Source organism: Urocitellus parryii, chromosome 2 (genome assembly GCF_045843805.1).
Source record: "Urocitellus parryii isolate mUroPar1 chromosome 2, mUroPar1.hap1, whole genome shotgun sequence".
Lineage (NCBI taxonomy): Eukaryota > Metazoa > Chordata > Mammalia > Rodentia > Sciuridae > Urocitellus > Urocitellus parryii.
Genome location: NC_135532.1, coordinates 158,243,211 through 158,261,530, shown reverse-complemented (window position 1 = coordinate 158,261,530; position 18,320 = coordinate 158,243,211). Strand labels below are relative to the sequence as shown.

Here is an 18,320-nt window from a genome sequence, read left to right as displayed (position 1 = left end):
AACCATTAGTGTAAGTATTAAAATAAAAAAAATAGACCTCTGTGTTTTCCTCATGACAAACAGTTTTACTGATTCCTCAACTGTTTTACTTTTTGTTTCTAATTATACCAAAGATCATCTTTTGAAATTAAAGTATACACAGCTGAACTTTCCCTGTACATCCGTTTCTGTGTTCCCTAGCAAATATCAAAGCAATGTTTCCTTTCAGTCTCATTCTTCTGGAAGGTACCCAGGATTTCTTGGATCATTCAGGAGAGCTTATTTTTTCAAATTAATCATTCTTCTCTTAGAGGACATAGGTAAAAAATAGCTTAAACCAATAGAAAATGTGAATTTGTCTCTTTCCAAGGGAATTTTAGTAAACTGAGTTTCATCCAGCAAAATTACTTCCCTCAAGTGATAGGTGTTTCCAATTCTAGTATGTTTTTTATTCTCCTTTCAAAGTAATATTCTTAGATATACAGTACCATGAATAGAAACTATGATGTACATATATATGTATGTTTGTATGTATTTGTTTGTTTTCTTTTTTTTTTTTATTGTTGGTCGTTCAAAACATTACATAGTTCTTAATACATCATATTTCACAGTTTGATTCAAGTGGGTTATGAACTCCCAATTTTACCCCGTATATAGATTGCTGTATCACATCAGTTACCCTTCCATTGATTGACATATTGCCTTTCTAGTGTCTGATGTATTCTGCTGTCTGTCTTATTCTCTACTATCCCCCCTCCCCTCCCCTCCCCTCCCCTCCCCTTTTCTCTCTCTACCCCTTCTACTGTAAATCATTTCTTCCATTTGTATTATCCTGTCTTACCCCTCCTTTCCTCTTATATGTCATTTTGTATAACCCTGAGGATCGCCTTCCATTTCCATGCGATTTCCCTTCTCACTTCCTTTCCCTCCCACCTCTCACCCCTGTTAATGGAAATCTTCTTCTCAAGTTCTTCGTCCCTACCCTGTCCTTGTTTCCTCCCCTTATATCAAAGGAGTCATTTGGTATTTGTTTTTTAAAGATTGACTAGCTTCACTTAGCATAATCTGCTCTAATGCCATCCATTTCCCTCCAAATTCTATGATTTTGTCATTTTTTAATGCAGAGTAATACTCCATTGTGTATAAATGCCACATTTTTTTTATCCATTCATCTATTGAAGGGCATCTAGGCTGATTCCGCAATCTTGCTATCGTGAATTGTGCTGCTATGAACATCGATGTAGCAGTGTCCCTGTAGCATGCTCTTGTTAGGTCTTTAGGGAATAAACTGAGAAGGGGAATAGCTGGGTCAAATGGTGGTTCCATTCCCAGCTTTCCAAGAAATCTCCATACTGCTTTCCAAATTGGCTGCACCAATTTGCAGTCCCACCAGCAATGAACAAGAGTGCCCTTTTCCCCGCATCCTCTCCAGCACTTATTGTTGTTTGACTTCCTAATGGCTGCCAATCTTACTGGAGTGAGATGGTATCTTAGGGTAGTTTTGATTTGCATTTCTCTGACTGCTAGCGATGGTGAGCATTTTTTCATGTACTTATTGATTGATTGTATGTCCTCCTCTGAGAAGTGTCTGTTCAGGTCCTTTGCCCATTTATTGATTGGGTTATTTGTTATCTTATTGTCTAATTTTTTGAGTTCTTTATATATTCTGGTTATTAGGGCTCTATCTGAAGTGTGTGGAGTAAAGATTTGTTCCCAGGATGTAGGCTCCCTGTTTATCTCTCTTATTGTTTCTTTTGCTGAGAAAAAACTTTTTAGTTTGAGTAAGTCCCATTTGTTGATTCTAGTTGTTAACTCTTGCGCTATGGGTGTCCTATTGAGGAATTTGGAGCCTGATCCCACAGTATGTAGATCATAACCAACTTTTTCTTCTATCAGATGCCGTGTCTCTGATTTAATATCAAGCTCCTTGATCCATTTTGAGTTAACTTTTGTGCATGGCGAGAGATAGGGATTCAGATTCATTTTGATACAAATGGATTTCCAGTTTTCCCAGCACCATTTGTTGAAGATGCTATCCTTCCTCCATTGCATGCTTTTAGCCCCTTTATCAAATATAAGATAGTTGTAGTTTTGTGGATTGGTTACTGTGTCCTCTATTCTGTACCATTGGTCCACCCGCCTGTTTTGGTACCAGTACCATGCTGTTTTTGTTACTATTGCTCTGTAGTATAGTTTGAAGTCTGGTATCGCTATACCGCCTGATTCACACTTCCTGCTTAGTATTGTTTTTGCTATTCTGGGTCTTTTATTATTCCATATGAATTTCATGATTCTTTTATCTATTTCTACAAGAAATGCTGTTGGGATTTTGATTGGCATTGCATTGAACTTATAGAGAACTTTTGGTAATATCGCCATTTTGATGATGTTAGTTCTGCCTATCCATGAGCAGGGTATATTTTTCCATCTTCTAAGGTCTTCTTCTATATCTTTCTTTAGGGATCTGTAATTTTCATTGTATAAATCTTTCATCTCTTTTGTTAGGTTGATTCCCAAGTATTTTATTTTTGGGGGGGATATTGTGAATGGAGTAGTTGTCCTCATTTCCATTTCAGAGTGTTTGTCGCTGATATACAGGAATGCCTTTGATTTATGCGTGTTGATCTTATATCCTGCCACTTTGCTGAATTCATTTATTAGCTCTAATAGCTTCTTTGTGGACCCTTTTGGGTCTGCTAGGTATAGAATCATATCATCTGCAAATAGTGATAATTTAAGTTCTTCTTTTCCTATTTTTATGCCTTTAACTTCTTTCGTCTGTCTAATTGCTCTGGCCAGTGTTTCGAGGACTATGTTGAACAGAAGTGGTGAGAGAGGGCATCCCTGTCTTGTACCAGATCTTAGAGGGAATGCCTTCAATTTATCTCCATTCAGAATGATGCTGGCCTGTGGCTTATCATAGATTGCTTTTACAATGTTGAGGTATGATCCAGTTATCCCTAATTTTTCTAGAGTTTTGAACATAAAGGGATGCTGTACTTTGTCGAATGCTTTTTCTGCATCTATCGAGATGATCATATGGTTCTTATTTTTAAGTCTATTGATGTGGTGAATAACATTTATTGATTTCCGTATATTGAACCAGCCTTGCATCCCAGGGATGAATCCTACTTGATCATGGTGTATAATTTTTTTGATATATATTTGAATCCGATTCGCCAGAATTTTATTGAGGATTTTTGCGTCAAGGTTCATTAGAGATATTGGTCTGTAGTTTTCTTTCTTTGAAGTGTCTTTGTCTGGTTTCGGAATCAGGGTGATGTTGGCCTCGTAGAATGAATTTGGAAGTTCTCCCTCTTTTTCTATTTCCTGAAATAGCTTGAAAAGTATTGGTGTTAGTTCCTCTTTAAAGGTTTTGTAAAACTCTGCTGTATACCCATCCGGTCCTGGGCTTTTCTTAGTTGGTAATCTTTTGATGGTTTCTTCTATTGTTATTGGTCTGTTTAGGTTGTCTATATCCTCCTGACTCAATCTGGGCAGATCATAAGACTTAAGGAATTTATCCATGCCTTCACTATCTTCTATTTTATTGGAGTATAAGGATTCAAAATAATTTCTGATTATCTTCTGTATTTCTGAAGTGTCTGTTGTGATATTGCCTTTTTCATCCCGTATGCTAGTAATTTGGGTTCTCTCTCTTCTTCTCTTCGTTAGCATGGCTAAGGGTCTGTCAATTTTATTTATTTTTTCAAAGAACCAACTTTTAGTTTTGTCAATTTTTTCAATTGTTTCTTTTGTTTCAATTTCATTAATTTCAGCTCTGATTTTAATTATTTCTTGCCTTCTACTTCTTTTGCTGTTGTTTTGCTCTTCTTTTTCTAGGCTTTTGAGATGAAGTATGAGATCATTTATTTGTTGGTTTTTTCTTTTTTTGAGGAATGAACTCCAAGCAATGAATTTTCCTCTTAGAACTGCTTTCAATGTGTCCCATAGATTCCGATATGTTGTGTCTGTGTTTTCATTTAACTCTAGGAAGTTTTTAATTTCCTCCTTGATGTCTTCTAAAACCCATTGATCATTCAGCAACCTATTTTTCATTCTCCAAGTGATGCTTGATTTTTCCTTCCTTCTTTTATCATTGATTTTCAGTTTCATTCCATTATGATCAGATAAGATGCATGGTATTATCTCTACCCCTTTATATTGTCTAAGAGTTGCCCTGTGACATAATATATGGTCTATTTTTGAGAAGGTTCCATGTGCTGCTGAGAAAAAAGTGTAACTACTTGATGTTGGGTGGTATAGTCTATATATGTCAATTAAGTCTAGGTTGTTAATTGTGTTGTTGAGTTCTATAGTTTCCTTATTTAACTTTTGTTTGGTAGATCTGTCGAGTGGTGAGAGAGGTGAGTTGACGTCTCCCATGATTATTGTATGGTGGTCTATTAGACTCTTGAACTTGAGAAGAGTTTGCTTGATGAACACAGCTGCACCATTGTTTGGGGCATATATATTTATGATTGTTATGTCTTGTTGGTGTATGGTTCCCTTGAGCAGTATGAAGTGTCCTTCTTTATCCCTTTTGATTAACTTTGGCTTGAAATCTATTTTATTAGATATGAGTATGGACACTCCTGCTTGTTTCCTCAGTCCATATGAGTGGTATGATTTTTCCCAACCTTTCACCTTCAGTCTATGAATATCTTTTCCTATCAGATGCGTCTCCTGTAGGCAGCATATTGTTGGGTCTTGTTTTGTGATCCATTCTACTAGCCTGTGTCTCTTAATTGGTGAGTTTAAGCCATTAACATTTAGGGTTATTATTGAGATATGGTTTGTTCTTCTAGCCATATTTGTTTACTAATGTTACTAAACCTGATTTGTTATCCTCTTTGACTACTTCCCCCCTTTACTGTCCTACCTCCCATAGTTGGTTTTCAATGTTATTTTCCATTTCCTCTTCCTGTAATGTTTTGCCAAGGATTTTTTGAAGAGATGGTTTTCTAGCTGCGAATTCTTTTAACTTTTGTTTATCGTGGAAGGTTTTAATTTCATCTTCTATCCTGAAGCTTAATTTCGCTGGATACACGATTCTTGGTTGGAACCCATTTTCTTTCAGTGTTTGAAATATGTTATTCCAGGATCTTCTAGCTTTCAGAGTCTGTGTTGAGAGATCAGCTGTGATCCTGATTGGTTTACCCCTAAATGTAATCTGCTTTCTTTCTCTTGCAGCTTTTAAAATTTTCTCCTTATTCTGTATGTTGGACATCTTCATTATAATGTGTCTAGGTGTGGATCTCTTATGATTTTGCACATTCGGCGTCCTGTAGGCTTCTAGGATTTGGGATTCTGTCTCATTCTTCAAGTCTGGGAAGTTTTCTCGTATTATTTCACTGAATAGACAGTTTATTCCTTTGGAATGGAGCTCTGTGCCTTCCTGTATCCCAATGACTCTTAAATTTGGTCTTTTGATATTGTCCCATAATTCTTGGATGTTCTGCTCATGGTTTCTTAGCAGACTTGCTGAGCTGTCTATGTTCTTTTCCAGTTGAAATACTTTGTCTTCATTGTCTGATGTTCTCTCTTCTAAGTGATCTACTCTGCTGGTAGTATTCTCAATTGAGTTTTTGAGTTGGTTTATTGTTTCGTGCATTTCTAGGATTTCTATTTGTTTGTTTTTTATTACCTCTATCTCCCTGTGAAATTGATCTTTTACTTCCTGGATTTGTTTGTCAATGTGATCTTTCATTATCTGATTTTGCTGTCTCATGTCTTCCTTGAGACTCCAGATCATCTGAAGCATGTATATCCTGAGCTCTCTATCTGACATTCCATCTGTTGCACCTATTACCTCTTCTAAAGTTGAGTTGACCTGCATTGCCTGTGGTCCTTTCTTTCCTTGTCTTTTCATACTGCTGGCGTTTCTTTCTGCTTGGTGAAACTGTTGTGTTTTGAAATTTTCTCTCTATTTATTTATATTGCTCTTGTATATTTGAAAAATCACCCTTGCAGGGCAGGTAGTGGCTGTGATCCTCCTCCAATTGGTGTGATCCGTCTACCACGCTGGCAGGCCCTAGGTCTGCTCTGCTGGTCGGTCAAAGGTCCGCCTACCCAGCAGGCACGAGGGGCACTTCTGTCACTCCGCAGGTTGCTGGGCCTAACCTCCCGATGGGTCGAAGGTTCGCCTAGCTTGCAGGCACTGGGGGAGGGGTCGGTTCCGCCCCTCAGCAAGCCACCGGCCCTGTCCTACTTGTGGGTCCTGTCCGCGTTCCCTGCAGACACGTGTAGCTGTTCTGTCACTCGGCAGGTTGCTGGACCTGACCCGCCCGTGGGTTGCAGGTTTGCCTAGCTTGCAGGCACTGGGGAGGAGAGATATTAGAAGGGGAGGGAAGAAGTCACTAAAGAGAATGAGTGTAGGCAGGTAGAGTTCAAGGAAGGGGGAATAGGAAAATTGAAAAGAAGTGAGAAGACAAAAGAAAAAAAAAGTGAAAAGAAAGAAAGAAGAAACGAAAAAAATAAAAATTTAAAACCAAAAAAAAAGAAAAAATTTTATAATGATAGTAAAAAAATGGAAATTAAAGTTTAAAAAATAATAGTAATACTAATAAAATAAAAAGAATTTTAAAAAATTGAAACCATTAATAAGAACGTTAAAGAACAACAACTACATCAACAACAAAAAGTGAAAATAAAATAATAAAAAAAAAATTAAAAAAAATACTAATAATAATTATTAAAAACAAATAATAATAATAATACATGCAGTCATATAGCTCGATTAACTTCTCTTCCAGTTGGTGGAGCTATGCCCACTGGGCCAGGCTTCTCTTCTTGATAGGTGGGAACCAATCACTGTGCCTCAGCTCTTCTTCCCAGACTGTGCGGGTCTCCAATCCTGAGTGCCTAGGGCCTTCTCTTGTGGTTCCTCAAGCCAGGCCCCGCTCACCTGTGACACTCACCACAGTACTGACTACACGCCAGGTCTGCTGCTCCTGGGAGCCCTGTTTTCATGGGTGCCTGGGCATACCCTTTCTGTTTGCCTCCCTCAGACCCTAAGTTTGTAGGGCTTGGGGCTGAGGGCCCCCAGCGAATTTGTTTGCCCTCAGGTAGTAGCAACTCCCCTGATAGCTGGTGCAAGGGACCTGTTGTCAGCACTGGTGATAGCGATAGCTGGGAGTTCTGCGCCGCTAGTCCTGCGTCACTCCTGATTCCCTGGGTCTGGCTGTGGTGCTCAGTTGGCTTTTACCTCTTTGAGTTCAGGTGGGCCGACTAGATATTTCAGTGGGATCATTAGTGCTGAGGCACATGAAGCAGGCGAACCGGAGCTAGAATGCAGCCAATTCGGGCTCGGTGTGTTCTGAGAAGGCTAGACTGTTCGCCCGGGGTCCACTTTAGCTCAACCGTGCCTAGTGGTCCTGAGCGAACAGTATTTTGACAGTTTACTTCTCCCTATGCCCGTGCAGCTGAAGGGGTTAGAGACTTGATCTCTCCGCGTCCGCCGCCATGTTGGATCATTTAGATTTTAAATTGTCACTCATCTTATCAGCTGTTCCATTTTACTCTGCAGCTCACTCTCGCGGTTAAGAGTCTGTTCTAAGGTGCTCCGCGGAAAGTGGTGTCGGCAGCGGCGGTGGCTGCAGCGGCGGCGGCGGCAGCGGCCAAGCTGTGGCCTTCGGGACCCCCGTGGAGGGGGTGCGGGCTGGGGGAGGGGAGGCAGCGCCTCGGGGCCCGCGCTGGCCGGGTACTGGGCACACGAGAGAGCGGGTGGGGTGGGGGATAGAGATTGAGATCTAGATTTAGGGAGTGAGCGTGGGAGGAGAGATGGCGGGGGAGAAGCGAAGCGGAGAGGCGGAGAGGGGAATGAGAAGGGGCCCAGGGAGCCCGGCAGCTCGGGGGCTGCAGCCTTACTGCTCACGCTGAAGTCGTGGCGGATTCACTCCATCTAGGCCCTTTTCTTGACACGGTGCTGAATCCTTGTCGACAGATCTCCTTTAATGGTCTTTACTTCTTCTTTTAAGAAGCAACAACATACGCTGCGGTGGCGGTGGCGCGGAGCACAGAGCGGCTCACTCACTCCCCGCCGCCATCTTTACATCCAGCCTATTTGTTTGTTTTCATAAAAGAAATTCAAAGAGGCTTAAATCTTTGCCAAGTTTTATTTAGAGTGCTGATGAACTGTTAAATCTGATATTTGTTATCTACCATGTAGAAAGATGTATTTTGTGACCTTATACCTTAGGGTTTGCCTCTCTATTTGAATGCCATCTTTACTTATATATAATTTCCCTCAGATTCTCTGGTGGCAGAAGTCTTGCATAAGAAATATGTGGAATTCCCTAAAGGGACAACCCCTATTTTTTTCTTTTCTAAAAGACACTGTAGCTCCAATGTCTGCATTAAAATATATTAAGAGCTGGGATTGTCCCTGTTTGACCAAAGTAGAGGCATTTAAAGGGTATTAAAAAGTGATTGCTCTGTCTACTTGTCCATTTCTGGAAATGAAATGGGAAACCAAGGTTGCCCCTAAAAGAACTTTGTCATCCTGAAGTTTTATTTACAAGAATATGTGACTACTCTTCATGATCAATTATTCTTCTACACTTTTGGAACAAGCAGGAAAATGTCTGGATCCAAATGGGTCTGTAGTTGCTTTAGCAGTAGCCCTCAAATATGCTTAACAAGTTCAGAGGAGGACTGGAGGGGAATTTCTGATGTCATGTCATTGGTTTCCTTCCTTGATCATATTCTGTTCAGTATTTTTATTAGTGACTTGGATAAAAAACAAATTTGTGTGCTTCTTGAATTTGTAGTTGACCCTGATCTAAGAGGAATGTCTTTTATCAGGTATAACAGAAAGAATATGTGCAAGAGTTGAAGTCCAATAGATATGTGTGATATAGACAATGTATAGATCAGAATTATTATGTGAGTGTAGATTTGACAATGATTTACATGAAAAATTGCATGCACACTTTAATTTACCACAAGGTCACTACTAGCTGATAGTGTTTCGGGTTGCTAAAACATGGTTTTGGAATACCAATAGGATAGTTAGAATACCAATCCACCGTGTTGTGCTTACACTATGTTTAGAGGGAGATGCCTAGACAGGAATCCTTCAAGAGGGACACAGACTTACTAAAAAGTTTCTAGCTCATAGGAAAGTAACTATCTGGTAAGAGAATAGCGATGGAACTGAGGCTTATCCATGGAAGCGAGAGAGTTTACAGCTGAGTGGAAACATGAAATGCTATCATGTGATAGCTGGAATTCCAGAAGGCAGAACTTGAAAGCTAAATGAAAGTAGAAGACAGTTACAAATGGCTCCTCATGGAGTGTTAGGCTGTTTTTACAAGGAAGAGTCAAATGGATTTCCTTTTTCCATTGGTGTTTAATTTAAAGATAGTCCTAGGAGTCATGTAGTAGGGAGTGTTAAAACTGCCTCACCGTCAACATTGACTCAGTGTTTCAATGCCTTTGATGTTCTGGAGAACAGAAATGATAGACCAGTGTTGCTCAGGATATATGTTAGTTCCACGGATCTCTTTGCTGAGTATACGCAGCATTTGGTCCTCTCAGGGAGTTTTCAACCATAAAATTCAAAGCTTCCCCATTGGGTTGAATTTGGGGACCAGTCACTTGAGAAGGGCTTCCTTAGGTTGAGCATGAGTCCCTAGTCTATTTAGCAGATTAGGGATTCAACTACTAAATCTAGTGTGTCCAGTATAGCAGATTAATTTCTGTGGACACCCATGGCACAGGGTATAGCAACTCATAGAGGGCTATGAATGTAGCATGACATCAATGAAATGCCTCATGCCCTCCACACTAGAAGAAAGTCCCACCCAAAAAGAGCAGTAGAGATTTGTCTTTTGAGGGATCTAGATGGTGGAGGGAATTATTAGCTTAGGAAGAATTTTAGCAAGATGATTTCTAGCATCCCTTTTAACTTACAATTTTATAGACCTCTAATTCCTCTTTTATAAACCTCTACTTAAGTAATACAGACAGGTTACTATATAGCCATGTTACTTACTGTTTAGGCAACAAGCATTACTAATTTTCTTTGAATTTGAGTTCTAGAAAGAAATAACTCTCAGATTTATATACACATTAAAGCTGTGCACATTAGGACTAAAGAAGGGAGTAAAATGGCCACCTGTGAAAGCTCTTCAAGGGAGACAGAGCCACAGTGTCTGCTTGAAGAACTCATTTGTCATTAGCATTGCTAATTTACTGTAGACCCACAACTTGGAAAGAAGCCCAATGAGATGGAATTGGCATCATCCTGCTTTCCTCAGAGTAGCACGGTCCTTTCCTCAGAGTAGCATGGTCCTTTCCAAGCCATTCAGGGATCTCTTGTGAATACTGTGCAACACTACCTTCTGGGACAGTCTTCATTTTTTTCAGTCTGTTCTCCACATGATCACAGCCTAACCACATAGACTAATAACTTGTGAAAAGTGTCTCTTACAAACTCTGTCTTATGTATCTGTTCAAGAATTTTTTTTCTTTTTTTTCTTTATTTATTTTACAATACAATTCTTAATACAAGAATTTTTACTGTGAATTAGGAGTTCCTCTGCCATTTAGGGATGTTGTGAAGATTAAAACAAAACTGTGTGTTTTACTTTAAACATAAGAACCCTCAGGAAAGTTCCCAAAGTATTTGTAAACCAGCAGTAGTTATTATATGAATGAATATAAAGTGGATGGAATGACCGCCGTGTGCAAGGCACTCCTGCAAGCACTGGGAGTTCAGCACAAGCAACAATAAAAAATTGCTGCCCTCGTGGTCCTTACATTCTAACGTGAGTAAGATAGTGAGTTAATTAAAATATAGAATACATTATTGGGTATTTTAAAGTGCTACTCGGAAAAGTAAGGCAGGGCAGGAGATTATAGGAACATTGGATGACACTTTTAGAAAGGGAAGCAAGAAGCAACTTTTGTGCAGAGAACTGCATAGCTGAGAGAGTGAATGCATTGGTAATCTATCCAGGCATAACACACCAGCCCCCAATTTAGTGGCTGAATGTTAAAAATAACCATTAATTACCTCTCAGTTTCTGTGAGTCTGTGATTTGATGGTATCTGTTGGGTGTCATTGGCTTTCAGTCTCTTATGCAGGTGCTGAGAGATTTTGACTGGGGTTGCTGATGGCTTGACTGGAGCTAGAAGACCCACTTCCAAGGTGGATCACTCACAAGTGAGCACATTGGTTCCTCTTTACAGGAGCCATTGCTCAGCACAGGTCTTCCTAAGCTTTGTCATGGCAGAGGGACTGGCCTCCATCAGACTGAGCAATTCAAGAGACCCAAGTGAAAACTGCAGCTTTTTAGAACCCGGCCTCAAAACCCACATATCATCTCCTCTATAATATTCTGCTGGTCACACAGGTCAGGCTAGATTCTGTGTGTGTGTGTGTGTGTGTGTATGTGTGTGTGTGTGTCTGTCTGTCTGTCTTGGGAGAGACTCTACACAAATGCATGAATACCAAGATGTAAAAAATCCCAGGGGACATCTAAGAGGGTGGGTTGCTCAGTGAGTCATGGAAGTGTTTTGGGAGGGGAAGGCTCTAGGAAGAGAGGACAGTAAGTGCAAAGGCAGAAGTCAAAGGTGGTAGAATGAGAGCACAGTGCTCAGGAAGAAGATGGAAGGGGCAGATGAACTGGAGCAGCAGGGCCAGAGGAGAGGTCTGTACTGAGAATGGAGTAACTTTGGAGCAAAGGAGTAGCATTATTGATTTCGATTTTTAAAAGATTACTCTGAGTGGAGAATTGGTTTTATGGGACCAGAAGGGAGGAAGAAAGGTCAGGTAGGATAGATACCGTTACTTTTCTCAAGTGGTTTGGGCTCAGGAAGTGATGAGAAGATCATGGTTACAAATTTGCTGGGAAGGGCAACCAGCATGACTTGCAGAGGGTGGATATGGAGCAGGGAAACAATCAGGAGTCTGGAAGGTTTTCTAAGTTTTTTTCCCTTATCAAAAATTTGGGACAGGAGCAGTGGTGCACACCTGTAATCCCAGCGGCTCAGGAGGCTGAGGCAAGAGGATTATGAGTTCAAAGCCAGCCTCTGCAACAGTGAGGCACTAAGCAACTCAGTGAGACTCTGTCTCTAGATAAAATACAAAATAGGGCTGGAGATGTGGCTCAGTGGTCGAATGCCTCTGAGTTCAATCCCCAATGCCCTCCCCCCAAAAAATTGGGAATTGGGGTAGGTGCAGTGGTAGGGATTAGGAGTAACAGTTGACAAAGTAATCTCTGCTTCTTTCTGGATACTTTACATTTGAGAGGTCTATTTGACATCCCAGGCCTGGCTATCAGCGTTAGAATAGTCAGAAAAGTCTTGATCCTACCTCATTACGTATTTAAGGAATGATTAGGATTACAACTATTTACAATACAACTTAACCAGGTAAACTCTCATAATTTAAAATAATTATGATGTGAATACTAAAATATAATTAAGATTTTTAACTGTGGGCTAATTTTTTTACATTTGTAAAGAAGTTCAGAACTGTACTTGTCTTGTAATCTTTTTAAACTTAAATTTTAAAAAATATTTTCTACTAGCCAACATTTTTTGGACAAATGTATAGCTATGTAAATTAAATGTCAATAAATTTTAAATTTCTGCAAGTTGTTTTGATCAGTCAGTCAGTCAGAATGATGTATCATGCTGTACTCCACTTTGCCAACAAAAAAGCCTTAAAAGTTACTCAATGTTTCTTTCTATTTTTAAATTCTCTTGTGGGAGAGAGTTATGTTTTGTTCTTAAAATAGTAAAATGAATAAAATTTCAAAAGTACAGAATTAGTTATGGGGAAAAAAACCCCAAGTAACAAAGAGCCTCCTTTATAAACACATTTATTCTGTGTTCTAACAATGTATTATCTCTCCAAAAGGAGAACCTCTGCTACGAGTTTACTAAATACGGTTGTAGATTGTTTTCTACACATTAGCATGCATACCCAGTCCTTTTGTTAAAAAAAATACAGCCTACTCTTTTCACTTAAAATTAATCTTGGAGATCTTTGCCATCATTAAATATGTCATAGTATTCTGTGGCTTAATTATTTTCTTATTGATGTACATTAAGAATTTTTAGAGTTTACTCTGTTATAAACAAGGCTAAAATGGACACGGTTAGGCGTCTTTGAACATATGTATTTATGCTCGTATGCAGTTATTTCTGTAGAATAGATTATAGAAGTGAATTTCTGGATCAGAAGGAATACATACCATTAATCTTGATGGCTGCTGTTAATTTATCCTCTAAGAACTGGGAATCACTTTGTTCTTATACCAACAGTAGGTAAGACTGCCCTTTGTCTCATTTCAAATCAACACTTAACAGCCAGACATGGTGGCGTACACCTGTAATTCCAGAGTTTAGGGAGGCTGAGGCAGGAGGATCGAAAGTTCAAAGCCAGTCTCAGCAAAAATGAGGCACCAAGCAACTCAGTGAGACCCTGTCTCTACATAAAATACAAAAAAAAAAAAAAAAAATTAGGGCTGGGATGGCATGGCTCAGTGGTTGAGTGCTCCTGAGTTCAATCCCTGGTACCCACCCCATCCCTACTCTCCCCTCAAAAATCAACACTTAATATTAACAGTGTTTTCTTTTTTCATATGTGCTTTATCCAAGGAGCAAATTTTTTATATTGTTTTAGTTTTTATTCTCTTCAATATTTTTCATTAACCATGTTTTCTAGCTCTTTGGAAAGAAAATATTGAATATGCTGTTTTATGCTGAAAGCAGACATAACCAAAATATTTAAATTCAGTTTCACTGGTGGAAAATAGAAGGTGAAATATGTGAGATGAAAAAGAGTGGAGGCCTGAGATATGCCCTAAGACACGGAATTTATAGAGAGATGGCAGAAAGAAAGATGGAGGCAGAGGCTGCGAGCTGGCTTTATGGACAGAGAGGCAGGTAAATGCAGAGGGTGGACACATGAGGAGTTTGAAGAAAAGTCCAGCCACTGAGGCACGGAAGGCCTGTCCTGGAGAGGACACACTTCCCTTCCCCTCCACTGCAAAGGCTGAAGAGTTGAGAGCTGACTGGGTTCTCTTCGTTCTCCTCCATGGATGCATCACACTGGCCTTTTATCTTCAAGAGTCCAGTTGTAGGAAAAATAGAGGAAGTGCCAAGTTTACGCAGGCTCCCGATTCTGGATGTAGATTTCAACAAACATTCTTTCATTTATAAGAGACAGATTCATTGCTCTGGAATTATAGAAGTGAGTACATACACTTAATTAGCTTGTGTAAATGGTAATGAGCAATTGTAAAATTCAAATTGCACACGGGCATGCAGATCATCTGGAATCAGGCCACCTCAACTGACGGACATGGAAGACAGCACATTTTGGGGACTTTGCTATTTTAAATTAAGCACTAATACAGAGTTGGCACCTTTTGTGCCTCCTTTCCTTTCTATAAAAAAAAAATACTTAAATAGGTTAACTTGCATCATTTTGAAGAATTACCTCATTGTTCAGTCTCCTCTTGATTTCCTCCTGATTCTGAAAAAATGATTTGATCTAAAATAAATGATTCAAACCAGATAAAGCATGAGATTTGAATGTGTTTTCTTTTTAAATGATAATTCTAGTATGTAGTAAACTAAATATTTTTTTACATTTAAACTTAAGTTTTACTGTTTTCTTAATGTAATAGAGACTAATTTGGAATACACATAGGATATCACTTAACTGAATAATGTTCATTGTAAAAGAAAACCAAGGAAATAAATTGATAATTATTTTACGTTAGATTTTATGGGTATTTCTTTCTTGTAGTTACCCATATAATCATCTCTGAAATGGTCTTAAATTTAGCAATAACAAAAACAAAGTTATTATAACTTGCTTTATTAAGCCACTGAAGTAGATGACTATAGGATGATACGTAGGGTTTTTTTGTTGTTGTTTTCTTTTGGTATCGGGAGTAAACTCAGGGGCACTTGACCACTGGGACACATCCCCAGCCCTAGTTTGTATTTTTATTTAGAGATAGGGTCTCACTGAGTTGCTTAGCGCCTCGGTTTTGCTGGCTGTGAACTCGTGATCCTTCTGCTTCAGCCCCTAGAGTCCCTGGGATTATAGGCATGCGCCACTGTGCCTGGCTATAGTTATTTTTTAACATTAGCCTTTCTATGTTTTAACTCAGCAAATTTCTATAAGTCCTACCAACTCTTAGAAGAAAAACAATTCATCCACTGACTCATTTCATTTTCCCATCCGCAGTGCACTTCTCCAAAACACTTATAGGGGAAATGAGATAATAATGAGGTATAATGAGCTCTTACTGTGAACCAGCTTTGTTCTAAGTTCTCTAGCTGTATTGACAGCTTTGCTTCTCATAACAGCCTGAAGATAGGCACCATTGTTATCACCCACTCAGAGATCAGGAAGTAGAATCATTGGAAATACCATCTTACACTACAGTAAGGGGTACACCTCACTTTGAACCCAGGTAGATGGACTCCAGACAGGTCTACTTTTAACGTCTAATCATGAAGTGTTTTCTGTCTAGAGTATATCTTTACTGTTTCTGTTGAGATAATGGAAGAAATTCTTAAACTATAAACAGATTCTAGCTAAGAAACATTTAAATTATGTGTGACCTGTTTGATCAGCAATCAGCGAAACATTTGCATTACTGCTTACATTATTTAAAAGTCAGATCATATAAAGGCAATTCTAAATCGAGCTATCATTTAACAGCGATTACTATTAACATAGATTCCAGAGGTTGGCAAACCTTTTCTGTAATAGGCCTGATAGTAAATATATGTGTGCATTCAGTCCTCTTACATAATTTTATTTTTTTATCCTTTACTTTTAGAACCATTGAAAAATGAAAAACCGATCTAGGTCTGAGGCTGAACCAAGAGAAGTCAGTGGCTCAGTTTGGCCCATAGGCTGGTATAAATTTATTGGTGCATATGGGTTTAGACTCCTGCATCTGCCTGAGCACACACCTGTTTTATACATCTTAAAACATTTTGGCTTCAAGAAAGATCTATAGGTCTCTACCTGCCTCTTGCTGAAATGTTGATATCTTTATTAGAGTTCTCCAGAGAAACAGAACCAATAGCATATAGTCAGTGACTTTATTGTGGGAATTCTCCCTCAGGATTATGGAGGTTGTGAAGTCCCACCGTCTGCAGTTTGCACACCAGCAGACCAAGAAAAACCGGTGGTACAGTTCAGCCTGAATCCAAAGCCCTGAGAAGGTGGTGCAGCTTTCATTCTGAGACTAAAGGCACAGGAACTAGGCAGGGAGAGATGCTGATGTAAAACCTGGAGTTCAAAGGCCTGAGAACCTAAATTTATGATGTCCTGGGTCAGGAGAAGATGTATGTCCCAGTTCAAACAGAGATTACCTTATCCTTCCTTTTTTCTATTCTGGCCTTCAGTAGATTGGATGATGCCAATCACATTGATGAGGGAGGATATTCTTAAGCTACTTACTCAGAGGCTAGTCTCTTACAGTAAAACCCTCACAGACATCCCCAGAATGTTTTATCAGCTATCTGAGCATCCCTCAGCCCAGTCAGGTTGACACATAAAGCTAACCATCATATGCCTTGTAAACATTGAAGATGTCAGAGAATTATGCACTCCTGACACTCCCAGAGTTTGAGAGTGAACGCTGCTGCTTTAGAAGTTGCAAGGGACTGGATTGGGCCACAGGTTCCACAGTGCCACTTGAAGAGACTAGCAGAGGTGAAGACAAGAAGGAGCCTTCAGCAGTGTGGCTGCACCGAGGAACTGAGAAAGGTCGAGCGAGGATCTAAGATCTGTGTTCCAGGGGCTGACAAGTACTTTGAGGCTACAGAAAAAGGGAACAAAAGGAAGGGTGGATGTGTTGCATAGCTGGGATTTTTCATAGCAGGCAAAACAGACACTCTTGATCAGACAGTTATCAGATTGATCATTATCTCAGGACTGGTTCCATAAAACTCCAGGGAAGTCAGCATCCCCTGAGAGGCCAATTTGGTTCCCACTGTGAGATGATTGCTCTTGCTTAAGGGAACAGCCTTGGTTTCACTCATGGAGTGACTGCCCCTGCTTAGGGGGTGAAGTCATCATGGGGTGATCTGTCTTCAAGGCTTGCTGCTGCTTTGGGGTCATTTTGGTTCCTTGTCATAAAAATGCTTTTATATAGATCTGTTGTTCCTGGATCCGAGCTAAAGAGCAGCAGAAGAACTCAGGAGGAAAAAAAAAATGTCAAAAAGGCAAAACAGAACCAGGGATGGACAAGATGGAGCTAGTTAAGTCAGTGCCTGGACCTTCCTTCACTGAGTCCGTAAACCAAATATTATTCTGGAATGTTTCTTTCCATGATGGTTTAAACAAATATTTAGAAGCCTAGTTCCAAGAAAAGTCCTCTATAACAGATTCAGATAGTGTCAACTGTGTTCATGGAGCCTCTGTTCTGCAGAACTCTTCTAACTCACACTTTGTTCTCTTGTGTTTATAGAAATATACATTTTTCTTTTTCCTTGATTGCTCTAGAGCTCTTTGCTGTCACTAAAACAATGGACCTTGAAAATGGGTTTTTTGAGCAATAATGTAGAAAATGTGCTCTTAGTAGCTTTAAGATGATATGAATGTGTGTTTCTGCGCAATTCAGTTAGAGATAATTGTTTGGAGACTGGGAGAAGAATTTTATCCAGTGCCAATGATGATCTGAGCAAGAGGGCTGTGCATATTAACCAGAAACTTTGACAATGGAGCACTAGCATAATTTTTTTTCTATTTAAGAAAGTGACCATTTTATATGTACAAGTGAACATGTGTGGGGGCAGAGATTTTCTTACCTTGTTCCTGAAGTTCCCTTACAAAAGTACCATTACCAAGTATTAAAAGGCAAGGGATTACTTCTTAGGTATAAAGTTTGCTAATTTACCAGCTGGATGTAACTTACTTGATGAATCTTCCTTAATAATTGCCTATCTCTGGAGTATGTAGTAAGTTAAGGAATATTCCCTTATTCTCTTATATTACTTTAAAATGACATTATGACTTGATTAGGTTCTTTTTTTTTTCTTTCCAGAAAGTATCTGTATGTCACTTGTTCTTTTAAAGGAACACTTAAAAATGAAGTAAAAAAGGCAGAAGAAGCAGTAAAGATCGGTATGTGGTTATCTGTGGCCCACGACACTACTGTTCATTCACTCAGCAAATGTTAATCAGGCACTTATGAGACATTCGCTGCTGTAGGTGATGCTGGAATTGAATGTTATTCCTACCTCTGAGAAACTTCATAACACATTCCTTTATCTTTATCCCTTTATCTCTGGGTTTGTTTAATTGTGATCTGATTTGTTATTTTAAGCATGATCCTGATTATACTTGGAAC

General features: G+C 39.4%; 1 protein-coding gene across 1 annotated transcript in view; it reads left to right on the top strand.

Annotated features, from left to right (window-relative positions):
- Window positions 1-18,320, top strand: part of Morc1 (MORC family CW-type zinc finger 1) — a 162,442-nt gene that overhangs the window by 43,842 nt on the left and 100,280 nt on the right. The window contains exon 10 of the mRNA XM_026395006.2: window positions 18,015-18,094. Within this exon, the coding sequence (XP_026250791.2) occupies window positions 18,015-18,094 (80 nt within the window). The remainder of the gene's footprint in view (window positions 1-18,014; window positions 18,095-18,320) is intronic.